This window comes from Phragmites australis, chromosome 15 (genome assembly GCF_958298935.1).
Source record: "Phragmites australis chromosome 15, lpPhrAust1.1, whole genome shotgun sequence".
Lineage (NCBI taxonomy): Eukaryota > Viridiplantae > Streptophyta > Magnoliopsida > Poales > Poaceae > Phragmites > Phragmites australis.
The window spans coordinates 7,219,919-7,236,953 of NC_084935.1; the positions used below are offsets into that span (position 1 = coordinate 7,219,919).

Below are 17,035 nucleotides of genomic sequence, written 5' to 3' on the forward strand. Positions count from 1 at the left end.
AATGAGGTCCCTACCACTAGTTGGAATTGTACAAGGTATTTTGCATGAGACCTGTAAGTACTTTATTGATTGGTATGCAGGTGCTAAGGTTGTAATGGAGGACAATCGTATGCTTTATGGACGGATGCTATGTGAGTACATGGAGAAGGCTAATAAGAAGGTCCACATGCATCGCGCAAATCAAGAGGGTACTGCGGAGCACAGGTTCAGTGTTCTGTGTCGGGATAAGGGTCGGAGGGGGGTAGACGTGAGCGGCATGTTCAAGAGTGTGTGCTAAGGAGTGGGACATGCATTTGTAGTTGTCAGAAGCCACAATTACTCCACAAACCTTGTACACACGTCATAGCTGCGTGTGCGGAGCACCAAATGCTTTCTAGGCAATATGTGTCAAAGTATTTTATGAAAGATCAAATACTCAACACCTGGAACCAAGAGCTGTATGGTTACGGCATTGTTGACACTTTTACAAGTAATCCAGGGCCTGCAAGAATATATGTGCCTGATTTGGAAAAGATGAAGAACGCACCGGACCGAAGACAAACTCGTCGGATTCGCAACGATATAGATGAATCCGAGGCTGGCCCTAGGGTGAAGCGATGCAGTCAGTGCAATGAAATAGGTCACACGTACAAGTATTATCCCAAAAATGCACCAGGTGATGCACCTGTTGTCTAGGTGAGTTTTATGGTGTGTTGTGCTCATTTTGTACCATTTTAATCTTCGTTAATGTTGCATATAGTGATATAGTTAATTTGCATTCAAAGTATATTGTTACTGTCTTTATTTAACAATGCATTAATGTACATGTCTTTCAAATGCAGATATGGCTAACCCTGCGACCCCCGAGCTTTTAGACCCTGCCGTGGACAAGAAGCATCGCAGCTTCTTATCCGCCGAGCACCAGACGAAGCTAGGAGTGTTTCGACCACGGGGCCCTAGAGAGCTGCTGACGATAGACGAGCGATGGAAGCACAGGTACTTCGATAATTTTGATACAAAATTGTCATATCACTGATGTTGTTCCATATTATTGATATACTGCAACACTTATAGGTTGGCAGCGGCCGGACTCCTACCGCTTTGCCGGTTGGTCAAGGCCCGATCGACGAAGAACCCCGAGGTAGCGGCCCATCGTTTCTACTTTGATCGGTCGCTGATAGCAGCACTGGTCGACCGATGAAGGCCGGAGACACATACGTTCCATCTCTCGTGCGGCAAGATGACCCCGACCTTGCAGAACGTAGCCTACCTCTTAGGCCTTCCTTGCGCGGGAGCTGCAGTTGGGGTCATCGATATGCAAGCTGACTGGATCAACGACATGCATCAGCGCTTTGGCCCGGTGGAGCGAAAGACGGACGCACCCCCCTACGTGCCTGAGTTCTTGTCTGATGCACGAGGACCAACGAAGAAGTGGATCCTACAGTTCTAGGTACTTTACCATACAACCTATCAAATACTAATATAGTATATAGTAATGCTCGTTTTTTATACCAATCATATTTGCATCCCGCGTACATACACCCCCATACCAACGCATACGCGGTCTCCAGGCATTTGGAGGCCTTCCTGCTTTGGTTGTTTGGGTGGGTAATGTTCACTAGTGGCTAAGGCCACCTGGTTGCCAGGATGCTTGTGCCGTACTCTCGGTCGATAGCGGACGCTGATGCGGATGAGGTACCGTAGTTTAGTTGGGCGTCCGCTGTCCTTGCTGCAACGTATCGGGCGCTCTGCGACGCGTGCACGAAGAAAGAGCCACTAGCCAATTTCGCCGGGTGTCCACTTCTTCTGCAGCTATTGTCATACGAGCATTTCTCTATAGGCAGGCCAGTGGTGGACCGCTCCCCGTACCCAGAGGAATGGTACGACGAGCCGAACAAGGACGCGCCTACTATGGCCTCGATGTGGTGCCGTCGTCGGGTACGTATTTTACACTAACAATTTGCTTCATGTTCTTTTCCCCTCTAACGATTTGTATTGATGTTTGTCACGCAGCCACACTAGGCGCACGAGCAGCCTCGCAGCGTGTACGAGCATTTTCGTACCCAGTTCGACAGGCTATGTCCAGACGACGTGGTATGGAAGCCATACAACATCTTGACCGTGCAAGGGCGTGCAGGATTGGGTTTGTCACCGTTGTGTACCCGCGACGAGGAGTACTGGCTCACGAAGGCGCCGCTTGTCTTCGACATCTACATCGAAGAGTACTCACCGCACTGCGTCATGCGGCAGTTTGGCTGTCACCAGGTAATGCCTCTCGTCCACATACGTACCGTCCCCGTGCAAGTCCACAGGTACATATGCAAAATTACAGTTTTCGCAACCATCATTTTACTGTGACTTACATTTACCATGGTTCAAATGCATGTACACACGGAAAGGCCAGCCAGCTGGCAACCTCTGGGCAGAGCGCTTGGCCCCTTACATGGCAACATGAGCCCAAGCGCTACAGGATGTGGTGGAGGAGGCTCGTCCCCATACTGAGCGGAACTTCAACGAGTACCTACAGTAGTACATGCCACGTACACGCACACATGTCACCTACACCCCAGAGGGTGTCCGGCCCCACATCGCGTCGACAACAGAGGCATACCCGGTGCATTGGGACGAGGACGCCGCATTAGCAGTAAGTTGTTTTTTGAAGTCAGTAGTCCATACTGAACGAACATAACCGTATACTGTAATTATTTACTTCTGTTCGTATTCGCAGGCAGATATCGTTTATGATGTACATAGGGATGCAGCTGGTGCCATGGACCGCCTCCGGCAAGGGCACCACCTAAGTGCGTCGGATGTTGCGAGCTTCATCAAGCGGGTTTTTGACAAGACAACGCGCATCTTGAAGCTTACCTCATGCCGATCTACCATAGATGTAGCAGGAGCGCTTCCCAGGTCCAGTGGTGTCCACGCCGAGTCGTCTCGGTCGTCAGACGTGCACCGTCGTTCATCCGTGTCAGCACCCACACGACCCCTTCTACCACGTCATGGAGGCTCAGAGCAACTTGGTACGAATTATACTTTTGAATAATATTGAACAATATCCTTTACTTACTACTGCATTGATTATTAAACTTTCATTAGATCCACCTGCACAAGTCTCGACGTAGCCTCGTAGATCCAGCCCTGTGTGTCCACCCTCAAGTACTAGCGGCACCCTTCATCCTAGTTTTTAATACTTTCAGCAAAATAAGTTAATATTGTGCTCAGGTTACTTCGGTGACGAGGCCGGTCCATCTTCGACGGCCCGACGCCCGACGCCGCCTGTAACATACGAGCCATACTACGGCACGACAGCGTGGCCTTCTTCTGCTGCACCGTCATACCACGCAGGTACAATTATACAATTTTTACTACTACTTTCAATACCACATTGTTCGTATCTAACGTGATTATTTGTTCGTAGGCCTCTCCAGCCAGTACACATGGACGCCTGCGGAACCTTCACAGTCCTCCTACCCTAGTCAGGAGGATGAGGCTGGCCCGGACGCCGCATACGACCTCGTCCGTGACTTCTTCGGGGGCACACCTGACTACGACGTCCTCCAGCGTTTCTAGGTTTCCAGTGCTCTCCTTCGGACACAGCCCATGCAGGAGGAGGCCTCGACACCGGTGGTCCCTACTAGGCCTACCAGACACGTCGGTCCACCCGACCCCCTCACCTACTCCAGGGGTCACGTGAGGGTTAACCAGCGGCATCGGGACCACGATAGGGCGCACGGGCGACGGCAACGAGGGAGGCAGCAGTAGATTTTTACATTTTATGTAACTTACATATGCATATTCGCTACGTGATGTACTCCTATGTATTCAGACACGTTTACTTTGTATGGTCGACTTAGCATGTTGTAAATGCATTTCATATTCAGACACGTTTAATGAAGAAGTGACCACACTACTAAACTTTAACTATGACTTGACAACACATGCCTCCTTGCGCAGGCTTTAAACAAGACGTGACAACACTACCCAGCTTTTTCCAAACAATAAATGACAACACGGGTACCAACAAATATAGAATCTCTGACCATTATCAATGACACAACTTTCCCATTCTTCAAGATGGAATCCGATGCTCCTGCCACCAGCTACGCCTCTGCCCTCACTCCTTTCTTCAAGAGCGAATCCAATGCTCCTGCCTCCCTCAACTATAAATAGCCAAACCTTCTTACATTGGAGCATCACTCATTTCTCATATCTCTCAAGTGCAATATCTTCCTCAGCTCCATCAAACCCACCAAAGAAACATTGGGAGACTACCATACCTGAAGGTCTCGAACCACCAATGTGCTTCTGTGGTGACCTTTGTAAGCTCCGCGAGTCACATGACATCTCATACACCTATGGACTACGCTTCTTCATGTGTGCCAACTACGAGTATGACAAGCCTCAACATGCAACAACTGGTTATCGACCGGTACGATAACAGATATCCGCCTCATCTCTTCCGATTTCGCACCCTTTTTTACTAACCGCTCATCTTGTTCCATTTGTTTAGTCCCCTCCACCGCTCTGTGATTTTATTCAGTACCTCGACAATGAGCAAAATGACTCACAGAAGCAGTGGGTCGACATGAATATGAGGTGGAGAAGGGAAGCGTACGCACGTCGGGAGTACGAGCAACAGCAAGAGGAACTTCGCCTCAAGCGGGAGGAAGAAGAGCGCATGAGGAAGGCGACGCACGACAGTACCGTGGCTCAGGCTCGTGAGGCTGAGATGGAAAGGAAGCGGGAGAGAGCCCGCCGTGCTAAGGCGGTAGGTCCCGATGCCCTTCGAAAGGGAAAGTATCCTAGATGCACTCAATATAGAGTATCTAATGTAACCCGACATACTTTCCCTCCCTAAGTCATGTTATCATTAGGATTGGCGCACTAATAAGTAGGTCTTAGTGCGAACCGTATATGCCACCTTTGTTTCCTCATTGTATCGTCGCGGTTACAGTGTATTGTAATGTTTTTACTCTATGTTTGTCCTCGTTCGCACCCTATACACACGTAAAATGCTGCAACTGCTAATTACTGATTTTTTATTCTTCGACTATTACATAACCTGCTCCAAATTTAAATTCTTAATTTCCTTAAACCCTTTCCTTTTTATTTCTTCAATTACACAAAAAAAATTACATTTTTAGAGAGAAAAAAGGTCCTAACCGCCCTCTCTGGAGGGCGGTTAGCCCCCCTTGCTGCTCTCTGAGAGGGCGGTTAGGCTTGCCGCCCTCTCAAGGGACAGTTAGGACCTCTAACCGCCCTCTCAGAGGGCTGCAGCAGCCTGGACTGCAAGCGCCTAGTTTTACAAATTCTCCTGCGGGTCTATTTATTTAAATTTTTAATAAAAAAAATATATTAAAAAAAACTCTAAAGGCTAGAGCTGGATTTGGATTCAGGTTTGGTTTGGGTCGGATTGGGCTAGTCTAGGCTAAGGGAACCTGAGCCCAAAGGACAAAGGCCCACGACCTGTTTTGGGCTTAGCCTGAGAGGTGGATTGGCCTGTGGATGAAAAATGGCCCAGGATAATTTTGGTATGTGGGTTGAGTGAACAGTGTCCGGTCCAAGATGAATGATCTTGGCCCAAGAGTGGAAACTGGGCCGCTGGTGAGAAGATAGGCTGGCCCATCAGTAGCTCAGCCTGGCAGACACGGCCGGGTGGGCCGGGTGGCGTTCTCGTGGCCTGGCCGGAGAGACAGAGCAGAGAAGGGGGCCCGCGATGAGGATCCACGGCGGCTCCTAGCCGGAACAAGGCTCGAGTACACGGACCGACACAAAATCTGGGCGCCGGACATCTACACAGGATGGGGAACTCGTTTGACAGACCCCCGTCGTCGGGCGACGGCCGCAGCACGCCTAGACGATGGCCGGAGAAGGAGGCGACGGGGTGACAGGCAAGCAACATCTCCCCTAGATTCTAATGGTTCGAACACATGCAAACCTACTGCTACGGCCTCCTAGGCACTTCCACGGCTCGAAGGCCGGCTCAACAGAGGGGGTTATAGACGCCAGCGTCAAAGAGGAACGGTGGGGCAACGGCGAGCCACAGCTCGAGCCAAAAACTGTCGGCTACCGCACCAGAGCTACTTCTAGCTCTAAGGATGGGGGATTTGGGGTAGCGATTTGTGCTCACCAGGGCTCAGCGGGGTCCGCAAGTGGCTGGCGGCAGAGATCCCGTCTCGGCGGGGGTGCGGCCTTCACTCCGAGCTCCGGCTCTCCATGACTTGTGGTCGATCCCGCGCGCGAAGGCGAAGGGCAAGCTCGGGCTATGCCGGAGATCACCCTTGGCTCTCCGCTCCTCGGTTGCCGGCGTCGTGAGGGTCGGCTCGCAGTGGTGGTGCCGGGTTTGGGGAGGAATGGAAAATAGGTTCGGTCCGAGAAGAGAGAGAGAGAGGGAGATAACCGGGGTCTCCCTTTGAGCATTACAGCTCGGCTTGAGGCAGTGCAGCGTCTGGGTGGTGACGCAGCCGGATGAGCAGGGCGGCGTCCACCGGGTTTCGCGCGCCGCGTGTCTGACGGCCACTAGTCATCCGGGAGAAAGGGGGCTCCCAGGTCGCGGTGTCAGTCGGGCGCTTCGGGTTGTGCTCGCGATAGAGGTGAGAGAGGGAGAGAGGGCCTGTGAGAGGGGATCGAAGGTCGTCGCGCTTTGATGGCGAGGAGAAGGCGGCGCGACTAGAAACAGAGCAAGGAGGATCTGGAGGTTGGGGATGGTTTCGGTGCGCGGGTCCCGCATGGCAGTGAGGGGGGTGGGGGAGAGAGGGCTTTCAGTTGAGCTGGCGTGAGGGGTTGGGCCGGTTCTGTTTGCTGGGCTGGAGCAAAGAGGAAGGGCCCGGCCCAGGGGGAGATGGGGTGAGAGCTCGGTTGGGCCAAGAAGAAAAGGAGAAGTTCGGCCTAGAGAAATAAGAAATGGATTTGATTTGGGATTTCACCTGAATTAAATCTAAAGATTAGATTTGAATTTGATAGACATTCAAATTCAAATTTCTATTTAAAGAACCGTGAAAACCATTAAACCAAAGATGAAAATATCATCTTAATGTATAGTTTAAATTTATAAACTAACTCGATGCACTTTATAATACTTAGTCAAAATAATAATACTCCCTCTGGTTGCAAATGTATGTCGTTTTAGCTCTCTCGACTATTCTCTAAATATAAGTCATTCTCGAACTTCTATGTATTTTTTTCTCTTTTTCATTCTCGTCTTGTCCTTGTTTAAGTTACCACTCTCACAAATAAATGAGTTATTTTTTCCAATGCAGAATAAATAAAAGACAATAAGATCATTTGATCTACTTTCTTAATCCTTATGCACAAGTTTAAAACGACATACATTTTCAATCGGAGGGAGTATACGTGAATATCCATATAAGCACATATACAAATATTCATATATATAAACTTCCTTGATTTTAAGTTGGTTTAATTAATTAATTTTAAAAAATAAGTGAATCTTACCATTTTCTAAATAATAAATCTCAGGATGTTAGACCCACCACACCCATCAGCTCTGCTACTTCTTTGTCCTTTCCTTTTCTGTTTGCGAGGGCCGTTAGTTCTCTTATATACATAGACCTGGGGAGGAAACCGGGTTGCATCTAAACTCAAGTTTAAAACCGACCAAGATGTCATGGTTAACCATTTCAAATACAAATGTGTGATTTTAAAATATTTTTAGAAGTTCTAAGATTTCCAGAAGGCCTTTTCTCCATCCAAGATTCTTACCCTTAAAGACATGTTTCGAATCACTGAGCTTGAAATCCAAGCGCGCATTTCATCGACATTTTCCATGACATGACTTCAAAAAAACAATCGCATGATATAATTCAATTCCAGCAAGAACATGAAAAATTCAGACATCTCTACACGGGGCTGACATACACATCAGACATGCACCATGATTCCATCCGGTTGTAAAAATCTGGTTGGGTTCTTCTATCACTCTAGCAGTGAAAACCAAAAAGTACATTCCGTCCGATGGGCAGTGAAAACCAAATAGACTCTTTGTACGCGCACGCTGCTGACGCTTGCCCGGAACGATCGGATGGCCGGGGTGGCACGCCAGCGCACGGCCTGGTTAGTTTTACCCCGAGAGGGAGAGGGATGGCGGATCCCTCCCGCAGGTTAGCTGCTGGTCTGTCGTTCTTCCCAGCCCCGTGGCCTGAGACGCGGCTCGCAGCCACGTCACGGGTAGACAAACTATAGTATCGAGTTCATGATTAGTTGAGAAAGTAATTGTGATAGTTGAATTTTGGTTGTTAATTTTTATAATAAATTTTTAGTTTATTAGCACATTAAAAATTAGAAAAATCAACTAATTTGTTTCTTAGCTTTTAGTTTATTTCAACCATAATTGTTTTCTCAATTAGCCAAAAGACATAAAAACTTTGACAAAAACTAACTATTTAGATAGTTTCTTATTTTTTTAAAAAAAAACAGTCTACTCAAACGGAGGATTGGCCGGCACCGAATCCTGTTGACTTCCACCAACCCCCATCGCCCTTGCGCCCTTAATAAGCCTTCTCCCCCGGCCCCCGGCCCCCACCCCTCCTCGATCACCTGTCCTGTTCCTCAGCCCGGGCTAAGTTTCACACAACGTTCTCCAGCTCCTCTGTAGCTAGCGCGCAACGAGGACCCTGCCCTGCTCTGCGGCTCTAGCTGCGAGACAAGCCAAGCCTTTTTCCGCCCGCCTTTCCACACTAGCTAGCTAGCTCGCGGCGATATCCAGCCCTGCTGCTTCTTCGACCAGTGCGATCGGCCGATCCATGGGGCGCGCGCCGTGCTGTGACAAGAGCAGGCTGAAGAAGGGGCCGTGGACGCCGGAGGAGGACGAGAAGCTCGTCGCCTACATCAAGAAGCACGGCCAGGGCAACTGGCGCACCCTCCCCAATAATGCCGGTGAGCGCCTCCATCCATCTCATGCGTGCGGGATTCGGCTACTGGATCAGTTTCACTGGCTAATTTGCTCACCTTCACCATTCTTTTCATGGCAGGGCTCGCGCGGTGCGGGAAGAGCTGCCGGCTGCGGTGGACCAACTACCTCAGGCCGGACATCAAGCGCGGCCGCTTCTCCTTCGAGGAGGAGGAGACCATCATCCAGCTCCACAGCATCCTCGGCAACAAGTAAGAAGAGATACTAGGTAGCTATAGCTTCCTTTTTGTTGCTAGCATGGTGTACTGTTTTCTGATGCATGATTTATTGGTTGATTGATTAGGTGGTCAGCGATCGCGGCGCGGCTTCCCGGCCGGACGGACAACGAGATCAAGAACTACTGGAACACACACATCCGCAAGCGCCTGCTCTGCATGGGCATCGACCCCGTCACCCACGCGCCACGCCTCGACCTCCTCAACATCTCCTCCCTCCTCAATCCCGCCGCGTACTACTCCACTCAGGCCGACCTCGACACGCTCCGCACGCTCGAGCCGCTCACTAACTACCCGGACCTCCTCCACCTCGCCTCCACCCTGCTCTCGGGTAGTACGCCCGCACCCGCCAGCGCCGACCACCGGCAGCTCCTGCTGCCGTGGCTGCTGCAGGCGCAGATGGCGCAGGCGGCCGCCATGGAGCAGCAGGTGGCGCCGCCGCAGGACGACCAGTTCATGCAGCAGCCCAGCGCCGCGTGCCAAATGCCGGGCCTGGTCCACACGAACACGACGGTGCAGCAGCTGGCGGCGCAACAACAACAACAACAACAACCCCAGGAAATTATGGCCGCTGCCTGCCACAACGTGCAGCCGCCTACCAGCTACGTCGACAACCTGGACGTGCCGGCGCTGATGCAGATGGTGCAGTCCGACGCGTCCAACCTGCAGCAGCAGTGGAGCAGCACGGTCACGAGCAGCAGCAACAACAACAACTGGAACATCGGCGGCTCTTGCGTGTCCACGCCGTCGTCCAGCCCGGTGCCGGGGGTGAACCTAACATCAACGACGACGACGACGACGTACGGCGCGAACGCGGGTCATGACGCCGTGACCGGCGACGCCGCGGCGCTGTTCAACTTCAACATACAGCTGTCCGAGCTCCTGGATGTGAGCGACTATATGTAACAAAAAATCAAGGGTGGAAACCAAGTGGAACACTTCATCACGTACCGCAAGGGGCAAAGAAGATCTCAGGAGGCATTTTTGTACCTGTTCTATCCAGTTCATTATCAGTGGTTACTGTTAGAGGTTTCCCTTGAATTTCTTTATGTTGTACTGCTATTTTCATCTTTGATTAGACGTGTTGTGCGTGTCAGTGTGGGGGAACATGGCAGAGGTGGCTTCACGTGATTGGCCGAGACGGCTGCTATCCCTTTCGCTCGCATCACTGCCTTGTCTCCAGCGAAGAAAAATAGGGCAGACACTCTGGTAGCTTTTCTTAGAATGCTACTAGTTTGTTCGTTTCTTTCTGTTGCCCTCTTATTTGATTGGGGACTGTGTGGCATGGCAGGCATATAAAATAATGGGACAAATAATCAAAAATAGGAAGGAGAAAATAAGGTAGAATAAGGACACCAGTAACTGTCAGGGTCACTGATGGTTACATGATCAGCAATATAGCTCTTAAATGGTTGGAGAAAAAACAGATCATACCACCGGTGTGTGTGTGGACTCCTGTTGGGTTTTGTAAGTCAAATAAATCTGTGTTGATGGATATTACTCTTAAGTAAGATCAAGTTTGTTTTAGACAATAAAGTCACATCAAATTTTGATATGTACAATATTGCACCTTGATATATATACATAACATATGTGGGCTATGGTCACAGGAAATGTATAACTCATTGACGTGGCTTGCCAGTTTTTTTTTTTTTTAAAAACACCAATATAACTCACACACACGTACATACTCACACCATCATATACATACACTCACATAGCGTTTGTTGAAAATAGAAGATATAAAACTTGGTTAACAAAATCACCACGTCCGCTTCATTTGCATATGCCTGCAGTCTATACAGGAGCTAGCTAGCTAGATGTACTAAGGCCAATCCGCTGAGACCAAGTGCACCGGAAGTGCCACACCGCAACTGACCTTTCATCGATAAATTCATTAGGTTAGGTCTCACTGCATCTACGAATGCAAGCCAACGTACGTACGTTTGCATGCATGTAATCATGCACGTACGTATAAACAAGCTTAGCAGCTAACAGTTCCTCTTTGATCAAATCTACGATGAATGAAGCCATGACCTGATCTTGAACTGCAAACTATGGATATGTATGAGCGTTTGACTTTCTGTTATAAGAATCTAGCATATTCTATACTAAACATGTCAAATCGAGCTAATTATTTAAGTGCAAGTTGGTTTAATTTTTCGACTATATATATAGTACTACTAATAAATATATAAAATCATCGTGATCCTATCTCACATCTCTTGTGCTGACTCCCAATCAGTACCCTTCTAGAAACCATTCACATCAATGTGGAACATCATGGGCACAAGATCCTCTTTTTTTCTGTTTTCTTTTTCACGTCTTAGGAACAAGATGTGTACATGTGGCAACTCGCAAGTCTCTATTGTAGCCTTATAGGGTCTTGCATGTATAGGGTTAGAGCTAACTAGGTAGCATAAGCGATTGCAAATTAGTTTGTTGTGCGCGTACGAGCCCGCTTGAAATTGAGTTCAATATTGATGAGGATATATAATTATTATTATATATTATATAAATATTATATATCTATAAGTGGCATATGATGATATGCATATCCCTACTCGATCTAGGGCTATATTGTACACTACAACAGAAACAATCATTCAAGCCGTGTCATCAGTGTCGGCTAGAATAGAACTGACACTGATGAAGTATCAATGACAGTTCATAACTTTTCATGCTCGATCAACAATTGAACCGGGTTAAACCGTCACTCTCAGTATCAGTGTCGGACACAAACTGGCACTGATACTATCAATGCCGGTTTATATAATGTCCGGATCCGAAATTACACTTCATTAAGTTTTAACTCGCAAGCCTCATGTCCACCTCTCTCCTATCTCCTCTAAGCCCCTCTCTCATCATCCTCTCTCTCTCTCTCTCTCACTCCAATCCCCTTCGTCTCCTCCCTCTCTCGAACTCTCCTCCTCTCATCTCCTCGACCGCAGCATCATCGCCGAGGAGGAGGAGCTCCGCGTCTGGGTCGCGCATGCGGTCGTCCTTGCCACCGGCAACCTCCACCCCATGTCAGGCGCCAAGGAGGGCAGTGGCATGAGCAAGGGCGTGGTCGACATGTTCGGCCAAACGCACCTGGCTTCCAAATCCTCCGTCCAACACCTGATCACCATTGCTGGTATGACACTGCTTCTGCTCCATTCTTCTTTGTTTGGTTTAGCGGCACCATTGGTGTTAGAGGAGAATGATATATTCTTTCTTTGCCTTGGGTTCTTGGCAGTTCACGGACTTGGGGCAAGCTCTGTTCTCTTGCGGCTCAGGGAGTTGTTTGTGCTTGCTACCGCGGTTGCTTACCAGCTTCTTGCTTCGGATTCGGGAGGGGAGGGGAGGGATGTGGCCGTGCCCGCGAGGCATTCGTGGAAATGTCATATTCCTAGTGCCCTAATGGATTGCAGTGCTGAGTGCTAACTCTAGGACTGCGGCTCACATGGGATGGGATTGTTCGTGTTTGATCTTAGATTCTCTTGGGATGAGTTGCAATAGAACAATACTAGTGATGATCTTTCAACTGTACAAATGGATAGAAATAGCCAATGTGCCATGTCCTAGACTAGTTATTTTGAGGAGCGTTTACCAATTAGTAACATCCTACAGTGCGGTTAATGTATCTACTACCTTTGATTTTTTATGTAAGACATTCCTATTAATTAATCCTTACCTAATTTACCATGTTTATGTAGTGCCCTTCAATTTGCTTGGGAACAAATTCAGGTTGTGGGCTATGACAGTTCCAGGCTTTCTATATATGCATATATGTAGATGGCCTATGAAAAGTATGTAAAGTTCGTATTTCTGCATATGCTTAATGTAGTCAAAGTGCAAGATTATGGATCCCTTCATCTTCAAATACCATTAAATTTTAGTATTTTGTAAACTACTTACAATCAAGTGAGTATTGATGTTCCCTCTGCTATGTCCCTTTTGTTTGGCCGAAATAGGAGCCTTGGACTCATAGCTCTTCTCCTATGTGTGTCGCTTCTTTAATGGAAAGGGATTTTCATCTCATGTGATTAGGATTGCTTACTCGATGTGAGGGCAAGCTTGTCTTCAAGATTAGACTGCTATGCAAGTTAGTGCATGAAAAACCTCTCTCAAGTTTTACCTTTGGTACATATTTTTGGTTCTCTGAAAACTTTCTATTTTATATTAAGTTAACAACATATGTTTTGCTGCGTAGAGAATTAGACAATTTTACATCTGATTTATTTAAGTTGTATTTAAGTAACAGTTAGTCTACAAATTGTACTGTGTTCACCGTTCCACAGTTGTAAGACAATGTTGTATGCATATTAGCATTTCTTGATGTTGAGGGTGGTTGAAAAAATGAAAAATGTTTTCTTTGTTGCATTGATTCATTTGAGCTAAATTGTAGTTTTGTCCATCCATAGATTCTTCTATGCAGGAGGAAGGAGCAGCATCGGGATTCATCTCCTCATTTTAAAACTACATGATATTTATTTTCAATCAAGAGCTAGATGTGAAAAAAAAATACAGTATGCATTTGAACCTATTATGTTTATTAGACCTAATAGTTGTAAGAGAAGTAGAGAATATGATGAGTGAAGTTGTTTACCTTCAAGAGGTACTGTTGTAACAGATTGATTGCTACATGTTAAATGGAATAACTTTTTGGTGTAACTGTGGTGATTGAATGATTTTGTTGATTGTCTTGCATGAATGAAATTTTATTGTATCGAATAAACAATGCTCTAAATATATTACAGAAAAACTATTGAAAATTGTGCATGAACATGTAAATTATAAACTAATTCTATACAGGGGGAGTGACCATCAGTGTCGGTTTATAACAAGGAACTGGCTCAGATACTCAGACTATCAGTATCAGTTCTGTCGGAGGGTGAACTCCTGTCGCAGGGATCCCGAGAGACCCCTTTTTAGAGATTCGGCCGGGGGGATGATCCTGGAAAAGCTTGTTTGGGAAATAAGCGGGAACGGAAACAAATGCGATGGCTGGCGGGAGATGATCGCCCTAATGCGAGAAAAAAGTGGGTGCACCGGGGTTTAGACAGGTTCGGGCCGCAAGGAGGCGTAACACCCTACTCCTGTGTGAGCGCTATATTTATCCTTGAAGGGAATTCTTCAAGGATGTATCTGGTTCTAAGGGGAGAACCGTTTACAAAGAGCTTGAGGCTCTCGTGTTCTAGCTTGGCTTGAGCTGGTTCGAGCGTTTGCGTCCTCTTCTTCACACACTTTCGGTTCCTTCGGTCTTGTTCGTCGGGGGGTCCTCTCTTTTTTAGTGTTCTCCATCCTTTCCTTTTATAGGCGCGCCGACCTCAACATATCCTGAATGGGAAAGAGGGGATACGAATGCCAAGGTGCCACGGAGAAAGGCGTAATCATTTCATCTCGACGAAGTGACAGGGGCGGTGGAGAAATGCGGCGCGCATCCGACCACCCGCCACTGTGGAAGCCCTCGGGCGCCATAAAGGGGGCCCGCCGGGCAGCCTCAGATGTGTTCGGGGCGCCCACCCTGTCTTGTTCTTCCGCCATGGCAGGGTGGCAGATGGAGCACTTCGATCTTGGCAACGTTATCCCGAGGCACCCGGATGAAACGGGACGGGACCCGTGCATTTAATGGACCCACGCCCCCCCTCCTGCCAGTGCATGGCAGGGTCTGACACTGGGGCGTGGGCAGCTAAGAATGTCAGGATGTCAGGATGTCAGGCCGCGCGTGCCTATTAAATGCGGCATTGGGCCTTTGACTGGATGACACCCTGACGACGGGACCCTTCGGGTCGTCGAATGATCTTGCGCGAACCTTCGGGGAACCGAGTCCTCGGGGGCTGCCACGTGCAGCCCCGAGCACTCTCCCCCGAGTACTTGAGTGAGACCTTCGGGGAACCGAGTTCTCGGGGGCTGCCACGTGCAGCCCCGAGCACTCTCTCCCGAGCACTTCGGTGGGACCTTCGGGGCACCGAGTCCTCGGGGGCTGCCACGTGCAGCCCCGAGCACTCTCTCCCGAGCACTTCGGTGGGACCTTCGGGGCACCGAGTCCTCGGGGGCTGCCACGTGCAGCCCCGAGCACTCTCTCCCGAGCACTTCGGTGGGACCTTCGGGGCACCGAGTCCTCGGGGGCTGCCACGTGCAGCCCCGAGCACTCTCTCCCGAGCACTTCGGTGGGACCTTCGGGGCACCGAGTCCTCGGGGGCTGCCACGTGCAGCCCCGAGCACTCTCTCCCGAGCACTTCCTTCTTGGTATTTGGGCTCTGCGGATCATCGGGGAACTAGGGTGCTCGGGAACCAGAGGCGGCGGCCCCGAGCACCTTCTCCCGGGGCTTAGCCTCTTCTTACCTTGCAGGGTGGTGACATGTGGTGGATGGCCGGCCTGGCCTCGGGACTTGGGGACCCCTGGTTCTGAATACACCGACAAGTTCATAAACCTGCACTGAAAATCACTAACTATCAGTGCCGATTAATCAGTGTCGGTTCAAAAACCACCACTGATGGCATTTTTTAGCTGGCACTGATGACCATTTCTATACTAGTGGCAGTTGCCATGGAGTAAGGGCATAGAGATAAATCGTATGTCACATCCCAAAATATTAATTACGTAATTAGGCATGTCTAATCATAATTGCATTATGTTTTGTGCAATTTATTTTCAATTTGCGTTTAACACATTTCAAAAGTTATGTATTTTGAACTTCACGTATTTTCCCCATATACACGTGAGTATTTGAGAGTGAAAATGTCTTAGAAGCTAATTAGGAGAAACCCCATAGATATTAGAAAAGAAAAAGAGTAAGAGAAAGGAAAAAAAATGAGACTTTCAGCACCAAATCGCTCTCGCGGTCTAACCGCTAGTACACAGAGCGCCCATTAAGGGGATCTCTCTCTCTCTCTCTCTCTCTCTCTCTCTCTCTCTCTCTCTCTCTCCCTCTTTATTTTGCTCTCTCACTCTCTCCCTCACTCAAGCCCTAGAGAAAGATCAAGAGGTCACCTCAACGGCTTTGACGACCAAAGACTGATGGAGGAACCTTCCCCGAGCTTACTGAAGACTTCCCCGAGGTCTTCCCCCTTTTTCACTCGCCGAAGGTGCGTTCTTCCTCCCTAAGCTCCCTCAACCTCTCCAGGAGTCCAATTGATTCATTGGAGCTCCCCCCTGAGGATTTCAATCTAATAGAAAGTTCCTCTACGCCAAAGTGAATCTTCCCATGCCATCTTTCCATCGTTTCCTAGCTCTAGTCGTTCGCCATTTGGATTTGAACCTAGAAACCCAAGTATACTCTAGATCTAGATCTCATTCTCGGGGTTTAATGTGTTCAGACCATGCATGTGAAAGGACAACGATATCGCCTAGATGGGGTGAATAGGTGTTTTAACAAAACTTTGCCCCTTTTACTATTTGGCCTAAACTTGCAGCAAAAATAAACTAAGGATTTTTAACAAGTGAAAAATCTAAATATGTTAGCCTTAACTAGTGCACAAACACCCTAAACCAATATGAAGCTTACAATCCTAGAGTGAGACAAAGATTATTCAAATCAAGCAAGATCACTCTAATCTGAAATTACTGTTCATCAAAAGTTACGATACTGTTTACCAGAAGTTTTAATTTTTACTGTTCATCAGATGTTCCAATTCCCAAAATCGAAAGTTCTGACCACTTCAAAACAATAGATTTCAGAATCATGAAATTAACTCTATGCACATACAAATAAGCATGCAAGTATGGATACCAAAGTAATGCACACAAGTAAAAAAGTACGGAGATAAATGACTTGTTACCAAAGTTCGGATATCCACCGATATCCTACGTCTCCGTTAAGGAAGCTCGGTCACACTTGAGCTGGGTCTTTTTCAACCCTTTCCCTCACAAGGTTGCACACATGCACTCCTCACCTCCACAATAGCCAACTCTTCCTCCACT

At 48.2% G+C, this 17,035-nt stretch overlaps 1 protein-coding gene across 1 annotated transcript; it reads left to right on the forward strand.

Moving 5' to 3' along the window:
* Positions 1–8,489: 8,489 nt before the first annotated feature.
* LOC133893562 (transcription factor MYB102-like) lies at positions 8,490–10,647 on the forward strand. Its single transcript, XM_062334616.1, has 3 exons — positions 8,490–8,877; positions 8,973–9,102; positions 9,195–10,647. The coding sequence occupies exons 1-3, from the start codon at positions 8,745–8,747 to the stop codon at positions 10,030–10,032; spliced, it is 1,101 nt and encodes a 366-aa protein (XP_062190600.1). The 5' UTR covers positions 8,490–8,744; the 3' UTR covers positions 10,033–10,647.
* Positions 10,648–17,035: the final 6,388 nt, after the last annotated feature.